General features: G+C 39.2%; 1 protein-coding gene across 16 annotated transcripts in view; it reads right to left on the reverse strand.

The window, feature by feature from the left end:
- The window catches only part of SIPA1L1 (signal induced proliferation associated 1 like 1), a 408,737-nt gene that overhangs the window by 100,469 nt on the left and 291,026 nt on the right, over positions 1–17,242 (reverse strand). For all 16 annotated transcript variants that reach the window (XM_050797315.1, XM_050797320.1, XM_050797322.1 and 13 more), the window contains one exon: positions 11,598–11,786. In XM_050797315.1, the coding sequence (XP_050653272.1) occupies positions 11,598–11,786 (189 nt within the window). The remainder of the gene's footprint in view (positions 1–11,597; positions 11,787–17,242) is intronic.

Raw genomic sequence — 17,242 nt, forward strand, 5'->3', positions numbered from 1 at the left:
TTCATTTATTTTCTTTATCTCTTTCTGAGAATTACTGGAGTGCTCTTTAGAATTCCTTTCTGATTTATCTATAGTGCTTTTGAATATATCTCTTAGAACTTAAGTTTTTTTAGTGATTGCTCTATGTATTACTATATATATCTTTATCTATATAGCTGATATCTACATGCATCATTTTACCAATTGAAGTGTAGAAACTTTACCTCTCTTTAGTCTCTTTACTCTTCCTCATGTATAAAACACTTACATTAAAAAATTTTGTACACGTTTGAAAAGCACATTTGACATTGTTATAGCGTTTGCTTCAAATGGCAAAATAATTTAGGAAGCTCATTAAGAAAAGTATTTCCCCATATTTTTACTCTTTCCTTCTCTCTGAAGTTCCAGGATCCCTTTTTTTTTTTGAGATGGATTTTCACTTTTGTTGCCCAGGCTGGAGTGCAATGGCATGATCTTAGCTCATTGCAATATCTACCTCCTGGGTTCAAGCAATTATCTTGCCTCAGCCTCCCGAGTACCTGGGATTATAGGTGCCTACCACCACACCTGGCTATTTTTTTGTATTTTTAGTAGAGACGGGGTTTCATCATGTTAGCCAGGCTCGTTTTGAACTCCTGACGTCAGGTGACACACCTGTCTCGGCATCCCAAAGTGCTGGGATCACAGGTATGAGCCACCGTGCCCTCCCAAGAGCCCTTCTTCTATCACTTCCTTTCTGTTTAGACAGCTACTTTTTAAGGGTAGGCCCAACTGGTAACAAGTTCTCTTAATTTTCCTTTATCTGAGAATATCTCAATTTCATTCCTGAAGGATATTCTCCCTGAACACAGAATTCTGGGTTGACAGTTCTTTTCTTCCATCTCTTGGAAAATTATCATGCCACTTCCTTCTGGCCTCCATGATTTCTGATGAAAAATCTGTGATTCAAATGGTTCTTCCCTTATAGGTGTTTTTGTTGTTGTTGTTGTTTTTAGACGGAATTTCGTTCTTGTCACCCAGGCTGGAGTGCAGTGGTGTGACCTAGGCTCGCTGCAACCTTCACCTCCCGGGTTCAAGCAATTCTCCTGCCTCAGCCTCCAACTGGGATTACAGGCACCTGCCACCATGCCCGGCTGATTTTTTATATTTTTAGTAGACACAGGGTTTCGCCATGTTGGGCAGTCTGGTCTTGAACTCCTGACTTCAGGTGATGCACCTGCCTCTGCCTCCCAAAGTGATGGGATTACAGGCATGAACCACTATGCCCAGCCGTTCTTCCCTTATAGGTAACAAGAAATTTATCTTTTGCTTCTTTCAAGATTTTTTTTTTTTTTGGTATTTAGTGTTCAAAAATTTTACTATTATGTGTCTTGCTGTGGACTTCTGTGGATTTATGCCTTTTGGGATTTGCTAAGTTTCTGGCATCAGTGGGTTTATGCCTTTGGTCAAATTTGGTAACATGTCATTTACCTTTTGCTTCTTTCGAGATTTTTTTTTTTTTTGTATTTAGTGTTCAAAAATTTTACTGTGATGTGTCTTGCTGTGGACTTCTTTGGATTTATACTGTTTGGGATTTGCTCAGTTTCTGTCATGTGTGGGTTTATGCCTGTGACCAAATTTGGGAAATTTCTTACTAAATTATTTCTTTGAATACATTTTCAAGGCTTCCCATCTTTCTCCTCTTCTTCCAAGACACAACTGTTAAATATTTTATTGTAGTCCCACAAATCGTGAAGCTCTGTTCACTTGTTTTCCCCAGTCTACTCTTTGTTGCTCAGATTTGGTGATTTCTATTTGTTTTATCTTCAAGTTCGCTGATTTTTTCTTCTGTCCCTTCCATTTTGTCTCTGGGGACAGGGGCTCCTAGGGTATCTAGCCCACTGAAGTACCTTACATTTCAGAATTTATAATTTTTGGTAGACTGCTAATGGCCCATATCCAGGGTCCACTAGCATCCTAAAAACCTATCTACTGAGTTTTACATTTTGGTTGTTCTATTTTTCAGTTCTAACATTTCCATTTGTTTCTTAATACCTTCGATTTTTTGCTAAGAGTTTCTGTTTTCTCATTTTTAAAAATCATGTTTGTGGCCGGGCGTGGTGGCTCCCGCCTGTAATCCCAGCAGTTTGGGAGGCCTAGGCAGGAGGATCACAAGGTCAAGAGATCGAGACCATCCTGGCCAACACGGTGAAACCCCGTCTCCACTAAAAATACAAAAATTAGCTGGGCATCTCTACTAAAAATACAAACATTACTCAGGAGGCTGAGGAAGAAAAATCGCTTGAACCCAGGAGGCGGAGGTTGCAGTGAGCCGAAATTGAGCCACCGCACCGCAGCCTGGCGACAGAGCGAGACTCTGTCTCCAAATAATATAATTTAATAAAATAAAAATAAAATAAAATAAATAAAATAAATAAAAATCATGCTTGTAATTGCTCATTGAAACATCTTCATGATGGCTGTCAGAAAATCATTGTCAGATAATTCTAACAACTGTGTCATCTTAGTATTGGTGTGTGTTGATCGAATTTTTCCCTCAAGTTGAGATTTTCCCAGTTGTTGGTATAAGCAGTGATTTTAAATTCAATTTTGGACATTTTGGATATTAATTTATGAGACTCTGGATCATATTTAAATCCTCTATTTAGCAGGCCTTCTTTATTACCATTCTGGTATAGAGAAAGGGACGCTGCAAGGTGGGGTTGAACGTCGTTACCTCCATGACACCTAAGGGAAAGCAGCACCTCTGCATTGCTAGGCAGCAGCAAGAATTCCAGCTCCTTTCTGGGTCTCTCCTGATACCACCTTGGTTGGTATCAGGCATGCACGATTACTACTCCCCGTGTAGCTTTCACCGACACTTTGGTAAGAAGACCCCGTTATTGCTGGGTGTGCAAAAATGTCCTGACTCTCCACCAGGCCTCTTCTGATGCCACACAGTGGGGAGCTGGAGGGGTGCTTCATTACCACTCCACAGTGATGACAGTTCCAGCTCCTCACTTAGCCTTCTATAATAATGCTTCAGCAAGGATTAAGAAGGAGGGAACGCTGTGGGTTTCTTGTTGTTGTTGTTGTTGTTAGTTTTTGTAGTGTGCAGTTGGAGTAGAGAAGTTTCTGCTTTACAGTTTTCTGTCTGAGTTTGCCCCTTTTTCTTTTTTTTTTTCTTGGTCCTTTTGCTAAAAAGAACAGACGTTTGGGGGACATTCTGGCCGTGTCTAATAGGCATTTCCAGTTTGCTGACGTCTTCAGCCCAAGACTGGGATATATGAGCAAAGAGAAAACCCAGGGTCTGGGCTGTGGCATTCCTGAGATCTCAAGGCCCCTAACCAGCCCGCTGCTTCTCTCCACCTTTCAGATTCATTTTATGTTTGTTTTATACACATGACCAAGGTTGCTGGCTATACCCAGCAGGAAGAATGCAGAGAAATACATCTATTCCATCTTTCCAGAATACAAAGTCCAAACATAGGTTTAAAAATATTTTGTTCCATTTTCCTGGTTATTCTCAATGGAGGCTGGTCTGCAATAAGCAACTTTGTCATTACTGAAAGTAAAGACCTTGGTCATTAAAACAAACCAAAAATTTCTTGTAATTCACATTATTTGCTTTGATTTGTTCTTCATATACATAATTCCCTTAACTATTTCCTGAAGATACATCTCTATACAGTCCTCCAAAAAGAATGACAAAGAAACTGGAAAAATTCAGTGTTGAGAGCAAAAAATGCCAGTTAGAAAATGTATATCCTCATTGGGAATTACTAACAAAAATCCAACTGCTTTAAAAAAATGACATATGGATACTAAGTAGTAAAGTTGTAAAAAAAAAAAAAAAAATCTGACAGATGCTTTCAAAATTATTTATATAAAAGTACACAGACATATTCTAACCTATTTTTACCTTTGGCATAATGTAAAGGAAATATTCCATACACACAATAATTTTATCTAATAATGTATTGTGCAAAATTTCTCACAAAGATAAAAAGTTTCATACTGGCTATTAAGTTGATAATAAATGTACCTGATTTTTTTGACATTGAGATGAATTTCAATTCCACAGAAAAAAAGTCTTCATTGCAGTACTGTTTGTAAGAGAAAAGGACTTAAATCTACACATAAATGCCCATCAATAGAGAAACTGATGAAATAAACTATGGTACAGCAGTACAACGAAATACTATGCAGCAGTAAAAATGCTGGGAAACCTTCTGTGTACTGACAAAAAAAATCTCAAAAATACATTACTAAATGAAAAAAGCAAGTGTCTACAGCCTGTTTCACTTTGATTAAGGGGTGAAATGCATGGAATATTATGCAGCCATAAAAAGGATGAGTTCATGTCCTTTTCAGGGACATGGATGAAGCTGGAAACCTTCATTCTCAGCAAACTATCACAAGGACAACAAAACCAAACACTGCATGTTCTCACTCATAGGTGGGAACTAAACAGTGAGAACACATGGACACATCACACACTGGGGGCCTGTCAGGGGGTGGGGGGCTGTGGGAGGGATAGCATTGGGAGAAATGCCTAGTGTAAAGACAAGTTGATAGGTGCAGTAAACCAACATGGCACTTGTATACCTATGTAGAAAACCTGCACGGTGTACACATGCACCCTAGAACTTAATTTTTAAAAAAAGGGGGTGAAGTAAAGTTGCATATGCGTATTTGGTGGTATCTGCATAATGAAACAGAAATACAGAAACTAATAAGGTGATTAACTACGAGGCAGGGGAGAAAAGGGTCATAGGAACTGGCAGAAATGGAACCCCTGAATGTAAACATAGTCATACTACTTTGATTTTGGGACCATTTGAAACTATTGCCTACTTCAGATAAATCCTATAGGAAAGAAATTAGTTTAACTTTTCATTTTAAAACTGAATTTAAAACGCAATCCACAGTTCGAAATCCAGAAGACTGAAATGTTTGCCACGGGTTCTTGTGTCTTTCTGAATTGTGATCTGAGTCCTCACATGTGATCTCAGTCTTGCTGTGTTCTCTCACTGCAAACTGCAGTCCTACTATAGCCACATGTCTTCCAAATGCTAACACTATCAGTCCCATGAATCACAGAATCTTCTCATTGGAAGGGACTCCATCCTGTCATGCAATCCAGCCTCAGCCAGGCAAAAGGACAGGGATGGGTCAGCACAGTGTGATCACTACTTGCAAACACACAAGACAAAGCTACAGATGCCACTGATTTCTTCCCCTGACTAGATGGCCATTGTGGATGTCTCCTTCCTGAAAATGTACATACGGATCCACCAGTTGTCTGGAATCAATTTGGTAGCCATCTGAACGCTAAACATGCATTAGCTAATATCATAATCTAAGAGATGATTAAAATTCTAGGAATGGCAATTGTTCTGCCAAAGCTTCATTTAGAGAAAATCAGTTTTGGAAAAAATATTTCCCCTATGGGTCATTTTTCAAAATTAGCAGCCTGAATCAAAGAGAAAATGGCTAGTCAAACTCATTTATCTTCACAATAAAATAATGCGGCAAGGCAATGAATAGGCGAAGTCAGCAGAGAATTTCATTCATGTCCTTAATCAAAGGGTCAGTGCTATTCATTACCACATAAACATTGCTCATTTCCTTACATCCACTCTTGAGATATTTATTGCAGAGTTCAATTAAATATGATCACTTTCTCCCTTACTCTAACTTCAATAACCTGAAGGATAACTTCTTAAAATTTGAGAACCCAATAAATATTTTCATTTCCCTGCATTTTTAATAATCTAGAAAAACAGTGAAGATCAGTTAGGCAAAGTCACTACCATGTACATGAAACCTGACATTTCCTAATGAAAACAGAACTACCAATTTTCTCTACTGCAAACTAGCAACTGTTCCTTAAATATTTATAAACCAGACCTATTCCAATTTTATTTGGGTTTAACATATTGCACTGAATACTGGGCACTGAGGTCTGCAGCAATGTAATTCCAGTTTCTTCTCCTGTTCATTGGGAGGGAAAGGAGGACAGGGTGGCTGATGTACTGGTTAAGAATGCAGGCTCTAGAGTCTGAGTGCCTGGATTCAAGACCGGCTTGCACGGACTCTAATTGTGATTGGTCTTTGTGTCTCAGTGCTCTTAGCTATAAAACAGGAACAATATTAGTATCAAAGGGTTCGGAGGATTAATTAAAATAATTCATGGAAACTGTTTCACACAGCGCCTGGCCTAGTCACTGCCAGTAAAAATCATCTACTTTTATTACTCCCTTACATGTGCCTCGTACTCCTGCTCAGCGGGATTCCTTGCTCCCTCATGAACGCACTGTGTGCTTCTGTCCTTCCGAGCCTCGTTCTTATTGTTCTGAGTATGGACCATGCAACTGCTTATTCCCTGGCCTGAGGAAATCTTCTTCCCCTCCAAGGCCCATCTCATTCTGATCCAGCTAACCATTATGACTTGTCCCCATTGGCTTGTACCTCCATCGCTCTTTGTTTGCAATTCTCTTATTAGATTTATTATATTAACCCTGACATCCATTACAGTAATTTATGACCCTGTCTCCTTCATGGATAAGGACTATGTCTTACTAGCCTATTTTGCGCTCTACAGTATTTAACAACCTGCAGAGTCATACTTAAAAAGCATTTATTGGATTTGAAAGAGTCCTGCTTACTTGTGAAAGTAAGCATAATATATCAACTACAACAGAAGCTCTCTCATAGGATATGTATAAAGATTGAATGAGATAATGCATGTAAAGGGCTACTAACAAGTTATTGTCTTATTATCAGCAGCTCCTATTTCTTGAATGTTTTATCACATGCCCAGCATTGTACTAAGGGCTTTACATGTGGGAACACCTTAAACCAGGGCTTGACATAATCATCTTTCATTCCCCTTGTACAGAGTAGATGAAATATAGGTATTTTTAAATGACTGTTGAAGAAAAATGGCTCTGATATGGCAAATTTAAAAGTATTTGAATTTTCTACGTTATTTAAAAGTTGACTTGATTAAATTAAAATTCCTAATACTTCATAGTACAGTTTTAAAAATTATTTATTTACTTTTTTAGAGATAGGGGTCTCATTATGTTGCCCAGGCTGGTCTTGAACTCCTGGGCTCAAGCAATCCTCCTGCCTCAGCTTCCCAAAGTGCTGGGATTACAGGTGTGAATGACACCACCCAGCCTACAGCATAGTTTTAAGCATCAAAATATTCCAATATTCTACAATGAATTCCTAGTTAGAAATAAAAATAAATAAATAAAGAAAACAGATTTTAAAAAAAGAAATTAAAAACAAAGTAATTCGAGATCTGTAAATGGGATCTTGGAAATCCCAAAATTGAAGAGCAGTATTATGCAAATTTGTATCCAGTGCTCAGGACTATTAAGGGATGAAGGGTAAGAAAAATAGCTCTGGGAACTTCTGTACGCCTCAATCCCTTTGACTGTAAAATAGCCCAATAGCTGGAATCTATCTATTGCACCGGGTTGCTGTAAGGATTAAATCAGATTATGCCAGTAAAGTGATTAGAACATAGTAAAATAAAATATGTATTTATGTCATTTTTTTTATCATGAGATGCATCCAATTGTACTGTAAGTGAAGATCAAGGTGCATGGCATTAAGAACACAAATTTTCTAAAGCATCAAGTGTTCTAAATTCTTATCAGTGTGAAAATATTAGCAGGTTAGTTTTGTCTTCTCATTGCCATTTTAACAATTGACATGGGCATCAGTAGGGAGTGAAAGGCTGGGCGCGGTGGCTCACACCTGTAATTCCAGCGCTTTGGGAGGCCGAGGCAAGTGGATCACCTGAGGTCAGGAGTTCGAGACCACCTTGGCCAATATGGTGAAATCCCATTTCTACTAAAAATCAAAAATTAGCTGGAGTGGTGGCGTACCCCAGTAATCCCAGCTGAGGTGGGAGAACTGCTTGAGCCTGGAAGGCAGAGGCTGCAGTGAGCCGAGATCACACCACTGTACTCCAGTCTGGACAACAGAGACCCCGTCTCAAAAAAAAAAAAAAAAAAAAAAAAAAAAGTAGTGAAAGTCCCAGAAAGGCCTCAGAATGGAGAATGTAAAAGCCTAGATAAGCTACAAAGAATTAGTTCATTTTCTAAAATAAATTTCTTCAGGAATTAAAATGCATACTTCAGCTCCCACACATATATCATTGTCAAGTTAAATAAAAAAACAAATTATTAGATTTTTGTGCAGTGCTTTCTTTTATATTTAATAGATAAAATTTTAATTTGTTTTTCTGTTCACTTTAGTTTTTGATATTGATAAAATGAGGAATTAAAGCAGCAAAGATTTGAAAGGCAAAATGTCACAATATAGGACACAAATTGTGTCTTCTTTTTCAAAGCATGGTTATGTAAGACAGTTAATAAAAACATAAAATATATCAAAAGAATCATTTAAACCAAATGTAAAAATAGATTTAAAGCTCCTTCTGATGAGTCCAGTTTCCTAGTACCACACTGTGAATCTCTTTAAATATAAAGACACACAAAGCTGGAAATTTTAAAATATGACGACACAGATGGAAACTAAAAATGCTTTGCAATGATTCATATGCGTAATCCACTGCACTTATAAGCATTTCCTTTTTCAAATTTGTATTTGTAAAGGCACCAAAATAATCAGTTTCTCAGAATAACTCCAAGGCATTAATGAGATTTCCTACCAAAAAAAATTACTCCCAAGACTAAAAGCCTAAGTATGCATGTCATCTGCTTTTTCTCAGTACAATCCGGGCTTTGACTGCTGTATGTATGGAGATAAAAAAAGACAGAGGCCGACCCCCGGTGCTCTTTAGTCCAGACATGGAGTTGTTCATATAGAATAGCATGCTTTGAACCTCTAGATTCCACTGTGTAGTAAAAAACTACTGTCTAATAGTAATACTCTTGTTGAACAGGATGACATATTTAAGGCACTTACTTTCAAAGTAAAATTGAAGAGACTGACTTATTGCCAAAGTTTAATTTTGCCTAGTAAAGATATTAAGGAAAACAACTATCATATATTATAATTAATAATTTATGAAGGAAGGGACATTTTAATACTTCCAAGAATAGGAAGGCCATAATTTCAAAATAATGGCCAGTTTTGTGAATTAAATAAACTTTGAGTTCAACTCTTTATAGTGTTCTTATCTTTCCCATGTGGATAGGACTATAAAATGTTTATCACAGATCAGCACCATCTGTGATCCAGCACTTGGCAATCACTAACAGAGGACACAAAATGTGTCAGAAATCCTGACAGAAATAATGTAGAATTATTGTCTACAATTATCCTGTAGAAATAATGTCTACAATTAGGGTATCCAATTTTTTTTTTCTTTTTTTTTTGAGATGGAGTCTCGCTCTGTCGCCCAGGCTGGAGTGCAGTGGCCGGATCTCAGCTCACTGCAAGCTCTGCCTCCCGGGTTTACGCCATTCTCCTGCCTCAGCCTCCCGAGTAGCTGGGACTACAGGCGCCCACCACCTCGCCCGGCTAGTTTTTTGTATTTTTAGTAGAGACGGGGTTTCACCATGTTAGCCAGGATGGTCTCGATCTCCTGACCTTGTGATCCGCCCGTCTCGGCCTCCCAAAGTGCTGGGATTACACGCTTGAGCCACCGCGCCCGGCCAGGGTATCCATTTTTTATTTAATACAGTTAAAACAAAAGAAAATGGCAATATCTCCTTTACATAAAGCAATCTGTTTTAATAGAAATTTCAAATGTTAAGTATATGACTATATTATCAATGTCTAAATGTTTTTATTCTCCTTGATAAACATAGTAGTAGAAATGGCTGAATCAATAAAGTTGGACCTAAACATCATTTTTCTACTCCTTTGTTAGAATAAATGTTCAGAATATTTACTGAAAAACAGCCTCCAAAATAGTTGTTTATATGTCAGTAGTCTTTTGAAGCATTCAAAGGGCAACGAATTTTCACATTATGAACATGGATACTCACAGCATTCTTTAGATATATGTGTCAAATAGACATTAGCTGTGCATTATGAAAAGTGAAATGGATAGAAAAAGGCAAAGATTAGAAAAGAGACACCTGGCCAGGCACAGTGGTGCATGCCTGTAATCCCAGCTACTCGGGAGGCTGAGGCAACAGAATCGCTTGAACCTGGCAGGCAGAGGTTGCAGTGAGCTGAGATTGTGCCACTGCACTCCGCCTGAGTGACACAGTGAAACTCTGTCTCCCGGCCGGGCGCGGTGGCTCAAGCGTGTAATCCCAGCACTTTGGGAGGCCGAGACGGGCGGATCACGAGGTCAGGAGATCGAGACCATCCTGGCTAACACGGTGAAACCCCGTCTCTACTAAAAAATACAAAAAATTAGCCGGGCGCGGTGGCGGGCGCCTGTAGTCCCAGCTACTCGGGAGGCTGAGGCAGGAGAATGGCGTAAACCCGGGAGGCGGAGCTTGGAGGCTGAGGCAGGAGAATGGCATAAACCCGGGAGGCGGAGCTTGCAGTGAGCTGAGATCCGGCCACCGCACTCCAGCCTGGGCGACAGAGCGAGACTCCATCTCAAAAAAAAAAAAAAAAATAAAAGAAACTCTGTCTCCCAAAAAAAAAAAAAAAAAAAGAGAGAAGAGAAGAGAGAAAAGAGACATCTAACTATTGCTTCATTATATATTCTTAGTGGCTAAATTAAAATAATAAATATACCTTAAAACCAATTTTTTTGGACTCCCATTCACTTTAATAAAATTGGAATATTTGATTAAGGAAATTCTATCCAAATTTGTTCACAAAATGACATTCAATAGCTGGACCCTTCTGTGAAAAATGAACATAATGGGAAAACAAGAAATAAATAAACTACCTGAACTAATTTTATTTTTGGAGGAATTTTTACATGTAATGTTAAAACTACTACCACCCACTACTAGGATGCAATATGCCTAAAATGCTAAAAGAATTAAAGTAAGAGTACATAAATACATTACCTATAAAATTAGCCCATATGCTCAAATTACTCGAAGCAGAATGTGAAATTTTACATTTTTATATTTAAAAATCTTGGCTAGAATGTATCTTTGATGGTACTAATAGACTTTGAAACTCTAAGCTTTTAAGAACAGCACGGTGAAGTAGCACAGACTTTGAGGCAGACTATGTTTGCACCCTGGTTCCAAAACTTACTAACTGTGTGAAACTGGACTTATTACTTAATCTCTCTGTACCCCAGAGTCCTTATCTCTAAAATTCGAATAATAAGAGTACCTTTCTCACAGGGTAGGGAGATTAAATGAGATAACATATTTAAGGCACTTAGAAAAGGGACTTGCAAATATGCTCATTATTATTAATTATTATTACTATTATTTACTCTCAGACACTCAAAAAACGTACTGTACATATGGAAGATTATCAAAAGAATTCAACATAGTTTAAAGTGTCTTATTTATAAATTCTGACATACAGAATTTCATCAGATGAGAAATGTTCAGAGTTCAGAGGTAAGTAAAAACAAAATGAGTAATTGCAAAGACAGTGTCTTTCACAATAAAAGGTTATCAGTTTTCTCCATCAAAACAAGAAACATTAAGGTCTGTATTCTGGAAGCCTAGCAGGAAGCCTGAGCAAGAATGCTCTCCTCGGAAAGGGAAACTCACCCCTTGTTCATCCAGTTTCATGAGCTGCTCTGTGACCTTGGGCGTGTTGAAGGCCAACCGCAGGCACTGGACATTGAGCTCGGGAACCACGTGCTCCAGCACTTCTTTGAGAGGCAGGCCTCTGGCCGTTGAGTGCTTGGCTGTTGACGGAATGGCATCCTCCAGGACCGAACCTCTCAGTGTCATGAGCTGCAAGAGAGACAGGTGCTGTGGTGAGGCTTCTGGGATGTGAGATGCCTGAACATATGTACATGCACTACAGGCCTGGACTGTGGGGCTCCTCACAGAGCTAGGGAATGATTTTTGATGGGTAAAGTCAGTGAGGGAGAAACAATGAGAGAAGTGATGTAGGATACTGTCATATGAAAAATGAAACCAATGCTTTCAAGACAAGGATGGGTCCAAAGGAGCACATAATGAAGACTTCTGAGGATATTTATTTAAAGACCAAAAATAACATTTCCTTAAAGAGATCAGTAAAGATCAAGGTCTCTATATGGCTATACAATGTCACTATGCATACTAATTAGGAAATTAAGAAGGCAGAATCCCAGAGCAATGTCTGAAGAACAAATACTTAGAGTTCGGATGCTATACTTCTTTGAATTGTAAAAAGGGAGAGAGAAAGTTTTAAACTTCATAATGCATGGCTGACAAGCATAAACTATACATGTCACCAAATGCTGCTGCCACTGAGCAATCATCACCATCAGTACAGCAGCACAGGCAACAGCAGCTGAAGTTACTTTAGATTTTCTCTTATTTCTTAAAATATTTTCCCTTCTTAAAATGCCCACCATTAATACCTTAACCAAAGACATTTTCCTACGTAATGATGATGTGTTGGAGAAAAGTTAACCAGAGATGAAGCCTAAAGTAGTCTTAATTTCCAAAAATGTCTACAAGGCAAAGTTGTTAACATAATTTAAATAGTGTATGGAGAAAGAAGAGAAAACCCATCAAGCTGAATACATTTCCAGTTAGCAACAGGAGCTACAAAAGCTAGTGGAGTGCATGTTGGAGACTGACTGTCAAAAATGAGGGTAAGAGGTCAGAAAGACACAATGCAATCTCAGAAGGACAAGTATATCCAACAAAGCATAACAAGGTCAGGTCCTTAGACAGTCCAAAGGCAGAGAAAGGATCACAGTTGCTCAGGGCATAAAGAAAGGCCCCATCGAAAGGGATGGTTTTAGGAAGTGGCCATGAAATAGAGGAACAATTTCTACAACAAGAAAATGTCAAGAGAGAACATGAGCAAAGGTATGGAGATTGGAAATAAAGGGAGTAAGTGAGAAGGAGTGATTACTGTAGATGGACACAAGCAGAGTACAGGGAGAAATGGATGATGCAGCTGTGAGCTGGGGGTGCACAGAAGACCCTGAGCTGACTGAGTGGTACACACCTCATCGGGCTCCTACAGGTCAGCTCAGGATGTGTTCGTAGGGGGATGATGTGTACTCAGAAATTAAGTTGCAAATAAGATGAACTGTGAGAGGAAGCAACTGGAGGCAGAGAATGTAGTTAGAATGGAGGCCCTAGCAGTCTTCAGGCAAACTAGGCATGACTTAGGATTCGCAAGGAAATGGAAACCAAAGGAAGAATCACCAGGGAAGTAAAATCTAGAATCTAGAACATGGGTGTCCAATATTTTGGCTTTCCTGCACCACACTGGAAGAAGAAGAATTGTCTTGGGCTACACATAAAATACACCAATAGCTGATGAGCTAAAAAAAAAAAATCACAAAAAAAACTCATAATGTTTTAAGAAAGTTTATGAATTTGTGTTGGGCCACATTCAAAACTGTCCTGGGCCACATGTGGCCCTCGGGCCGTGGATTGGACAAGCTTGATCTGTAACATTTGCCCACAGATGGGGTCAAGGCAGATGGGAGAAGAAAAAGCAAAATTTATCAACGTCTTATTCTCAATACGGGAAAAAGGTAATAGAAATATTTGCAGTCTATTCATTTGATGAGCATCTTTTTTCTTTCATTATAAACAATTTCTTCTCAAGTAACAAGTAAAAATTATTTTCCTATTAATGTATAATTTGACACAAATGGTTTTTATTTTGTTTTTACATCATGGAAAATGGCTAACTCAGTTATTTGACTCTTTTCTTCATGAGATAATACATAGCTTGAAATAGGGAGCCACAAAGGCTAGGGGTATTCTCAATTTAGAAGCTAAGACCAAATTCGAGTCATTGCATCCTGAGCCACAGAAAGCGGCTCACTCATGAAAGCCAAAGCGGATGAGAAAAAGAATGGCTCATTTTTTACATCCGAATCACTAGTATTACTGATATTTTTCTTAATGACTTCCAGAAACAAGAATGAAGTGAGTCTTCGTAAGTCCTCGTGTTCCTATGCTTAAAAACACTCACATGCCATAAAATTTTGCTCATAAACAAACTGCCATGCCTACAAAGGTATGTATCTTCTTTTATGTTTTGCAATGTTTATTTATACTAAAATGAAAGAGATTTGTTTGTATTTCTGTTATCTTGCTGCCGCTTACTGAAGTCACCAGAGTGTCACTGTCATGTTTTCTTTTATCTTGCCATATTTATCTGCATGAGAAATTAGCAACATGAGAAGTCTCTGATACAAATTAAATCTTATTTCATTTGTATCAAGTAAATAGGTTTCAGTGAAAAGAGTGAAGGAACTATCTCTCAAAGTCCAGGAGCTACAGACCAGGACCAATATCTGGAAACATTTCTATCAAAAGTCTTATACAATATTACCATTAAACCAAATTTAGGGATTATTTATTACTAGAAAGAAAAAAATTATACAAAACCTAGTGGCAATTAATTACGTAAACATTAGAGGGAGGAAGGAAGAAAGGAAGGGAGGAAAAGGAGGAAAGACATGGAGAAAGGGACGAAAGGAGACAGGGAAGGAGGAAAGCGAGAAATAGGGAAGCAAGGCACCATTTGACACATTAGGCACATTGTACTGAACAACTCAGACAGAAGTCCCACCCTCATGGGGCCTGCACTCCAGTGGAGAGATTAAAAGCAAACAAAATGACTAAGTACAACAGAGAAGACAGCGTTAAGTATTAATGAAAAATAAAGCATTTAATTGGATATGAAATGGGAGGGGAGTAGAAATTTTAGATTCAGTGGTCAAGGAAAGCCTCCGTGGTTTCTGAGTAAAGGCCAGATGGAGATGAGGCGGCCAGATGGAGATGAGGCAGCCTGATGGAGAACACAGCAGTGGGGAGGAATGACGGGCATCTGAGCCCTGAGGCAGAGGTGTCCTGAGGTGGCCCAGGGAGGAAGGAGGCCAGTGTGGCAGGAAAAGACTGAGCCAAGGGGAGTTATCAGCGATGAGGTGCAGAGAGATAACCGGGAAGCAGATGTGCATGATCTCCTAGGCTAGCAAGGACAGTGGCTGTTTCTCAGAGGGAGATGAGGAAGCTTTCAAGGATTTTGAACTGAGGAATGACAAGATCTGAATGACATTTCAAAGGAACACTTTGGGTCAAAAGAAGGCAGGGTTTCAGCATAGAAGCAGGGAGACCAGTTCTCAGAGCAAGACCAGGACCAGGACTGGGCGGTGAGGGTGGGAGAAGTAGTTGAGCTCTGGGCATACTATGAAGACAAAATGAACAAGCGTTGCTGACAGACCAGATCTCAGGGTCAGGAGGCAGAAGATGGGAATAAAGTGTGGCTTTCACGGTTTCTGACCTGAGAAAACGTAATAATAAGAGTTGTCATGAATTGAACATTAATTTGAACGTAAAAAACAAGTGGTAACGGTTTTTTTTGAACACTTGACTTGAACCTTTCAGTCAAAGGCTAAGGAAACAGACCCAAGGGACACAACTTATTCAAATGGGTTAGCTGGAGAACAGAATCTTATGACCACAGAACACAAGTAGAACATTTTGGGTCAAGGGAGTAAAGCAGAAAGAACAGAGGTGGGAAAGGTAAGAGTCGGTGTGGTTCACAGACCATAGCAGAATTTAGGACAGATACTCAGGTAGGAGACAGGGGCTGGGATCAGATGTGGACAGCCTGCAAGACATGCTGAGAAGGGAAGCTCATGGAAACCAGTGACAGCATCTGACTGAGAAAGAAAGAACTGCAGGAAACTTTAATCTCTGGCATGAAGGATGGGATGAATAAGTGACAAGGAAATGAATTTAGGTGGATAAAAAAATAACACAGAAAAGGAAGAATATGATGGGAATTTAAATCAGAGTGGCCTTGGGAAGGGAAAAAGAAGATAATGGGAAAGACAAAAATACTTGGAAGTAAGATAACCGAGTATCACTAAAAACTGGTAAGAATGGCCAGGTGTGATGGCTCACGCCTATAATCCCAGCACTTTGGGAGGCCAAGGCGGGCGGATCACCCAAGGTTGGGAGTTCGAGACCAGCCAGACCAACATGGAGAAATCTTGTCTCTAGTAAAAATACAAAATTAGCTGGGAGTAGTGGCACATGCCTGTAATCCCAGCTACTCGGGAGGCTGAGGCAGGAGAATCGCTTGAACCCGGGAGGCGGAGGTTGCAGTGAGCCGCGATCGCCATTGCACTCCAGCCTGGGTAACCAGGGCGAAAATCTGTCTCAAAAACAAACAAACAAAACTGGTAGGATCTGGGAAGCTACAGAGGAGTAACTACGTGCATACAACTCCAAAACATAGAACGTGATGTTCTTCGTGCCTTTGTGCTCAACAAAAGAATTTACACCACTTAATTATTAGCTTTGCCATGGAGAAAAAGCACATGAGAGTATGTTAGTTCATTTCTCTCTGGCCAGTGTAAACAACACATTAGATATTTAAGTCTTGTCTTTAAAAGTCCTATATTTAATTTCCCCGGAGTTCAGGCTTGGGAACAATTATTAAGTGATGCCAACCCCAGAAACTTGCTTTGCATTGAATGGGGGAAATGAAGCCAAATGCCCTATTTAAACTAGTTTCAAAACTATTATTTTCTAGATGACTCAAGGGTATTAAGTATTAATGCATAACAAAAATCCTAAAGTGAATTAGCAGCTGAGAGGCAGTAAATTGATAAGTGGCCCAGTTATACAGCTTTACAAGGAAAATGGAGAACCTCATAGTCCCAAACTTGTTCACAGGTTTTTTTAAAAAAATGCTGTGTGGGTTCTTTTTATTTTTCCATGTCTTTTTTTTTTAAGCCCAAATTTCATTTTAAAATAAAAACTCATACATTGGGTATATTTAGATTCCTAAAGAGCACTAACAGCCTGTTTCACTTACAACTAGATAGCCCCTGGTTCAAAGAATCCACCTTCTAGGTCTCAGACAATGGGTCCCAAAGATAGTGGACTTCCTCCACTCTGATAGTGGAAGAAATCAAGAGTCTCTTTCCCTCCTTCTTCTTGGGCGAAGATATGAGCTCCTCAAGTTGGCTTGGTGCTTTCCAGTAGCCCTAAGAAGGATACACAATATCCCACTGGGGATTCTGAGGGCTCCAATTTCCTTGGGTCATACTTAACGGACATATCTTTCTCTGAATCAAAACTCCTCATTCGTAGATTGCATCTATTCAGAGTCTGATGAAAAGAAGGGATCCAGATCTAACCATCTTGTCCACCTCCATCTCCACCAGAATAAATGAAAGGGGACTTTGCTTATTCCAAAGACATCTATAACC

This window comes from Macaca thibetana, chromosome 7 (genome assembly GCF_024542745.1).
Source record: "Macaca thibetana thibetana isolate TM-01 chromosome 7, ASM2454274v1, whole genome shotgun sequence".
Taxonomy (NCBI): Eukaryota; Metazoa; Chordata; class Mammalia; order Primates; family Cercopithecidae; genus Macaca; species Macaca thibetana.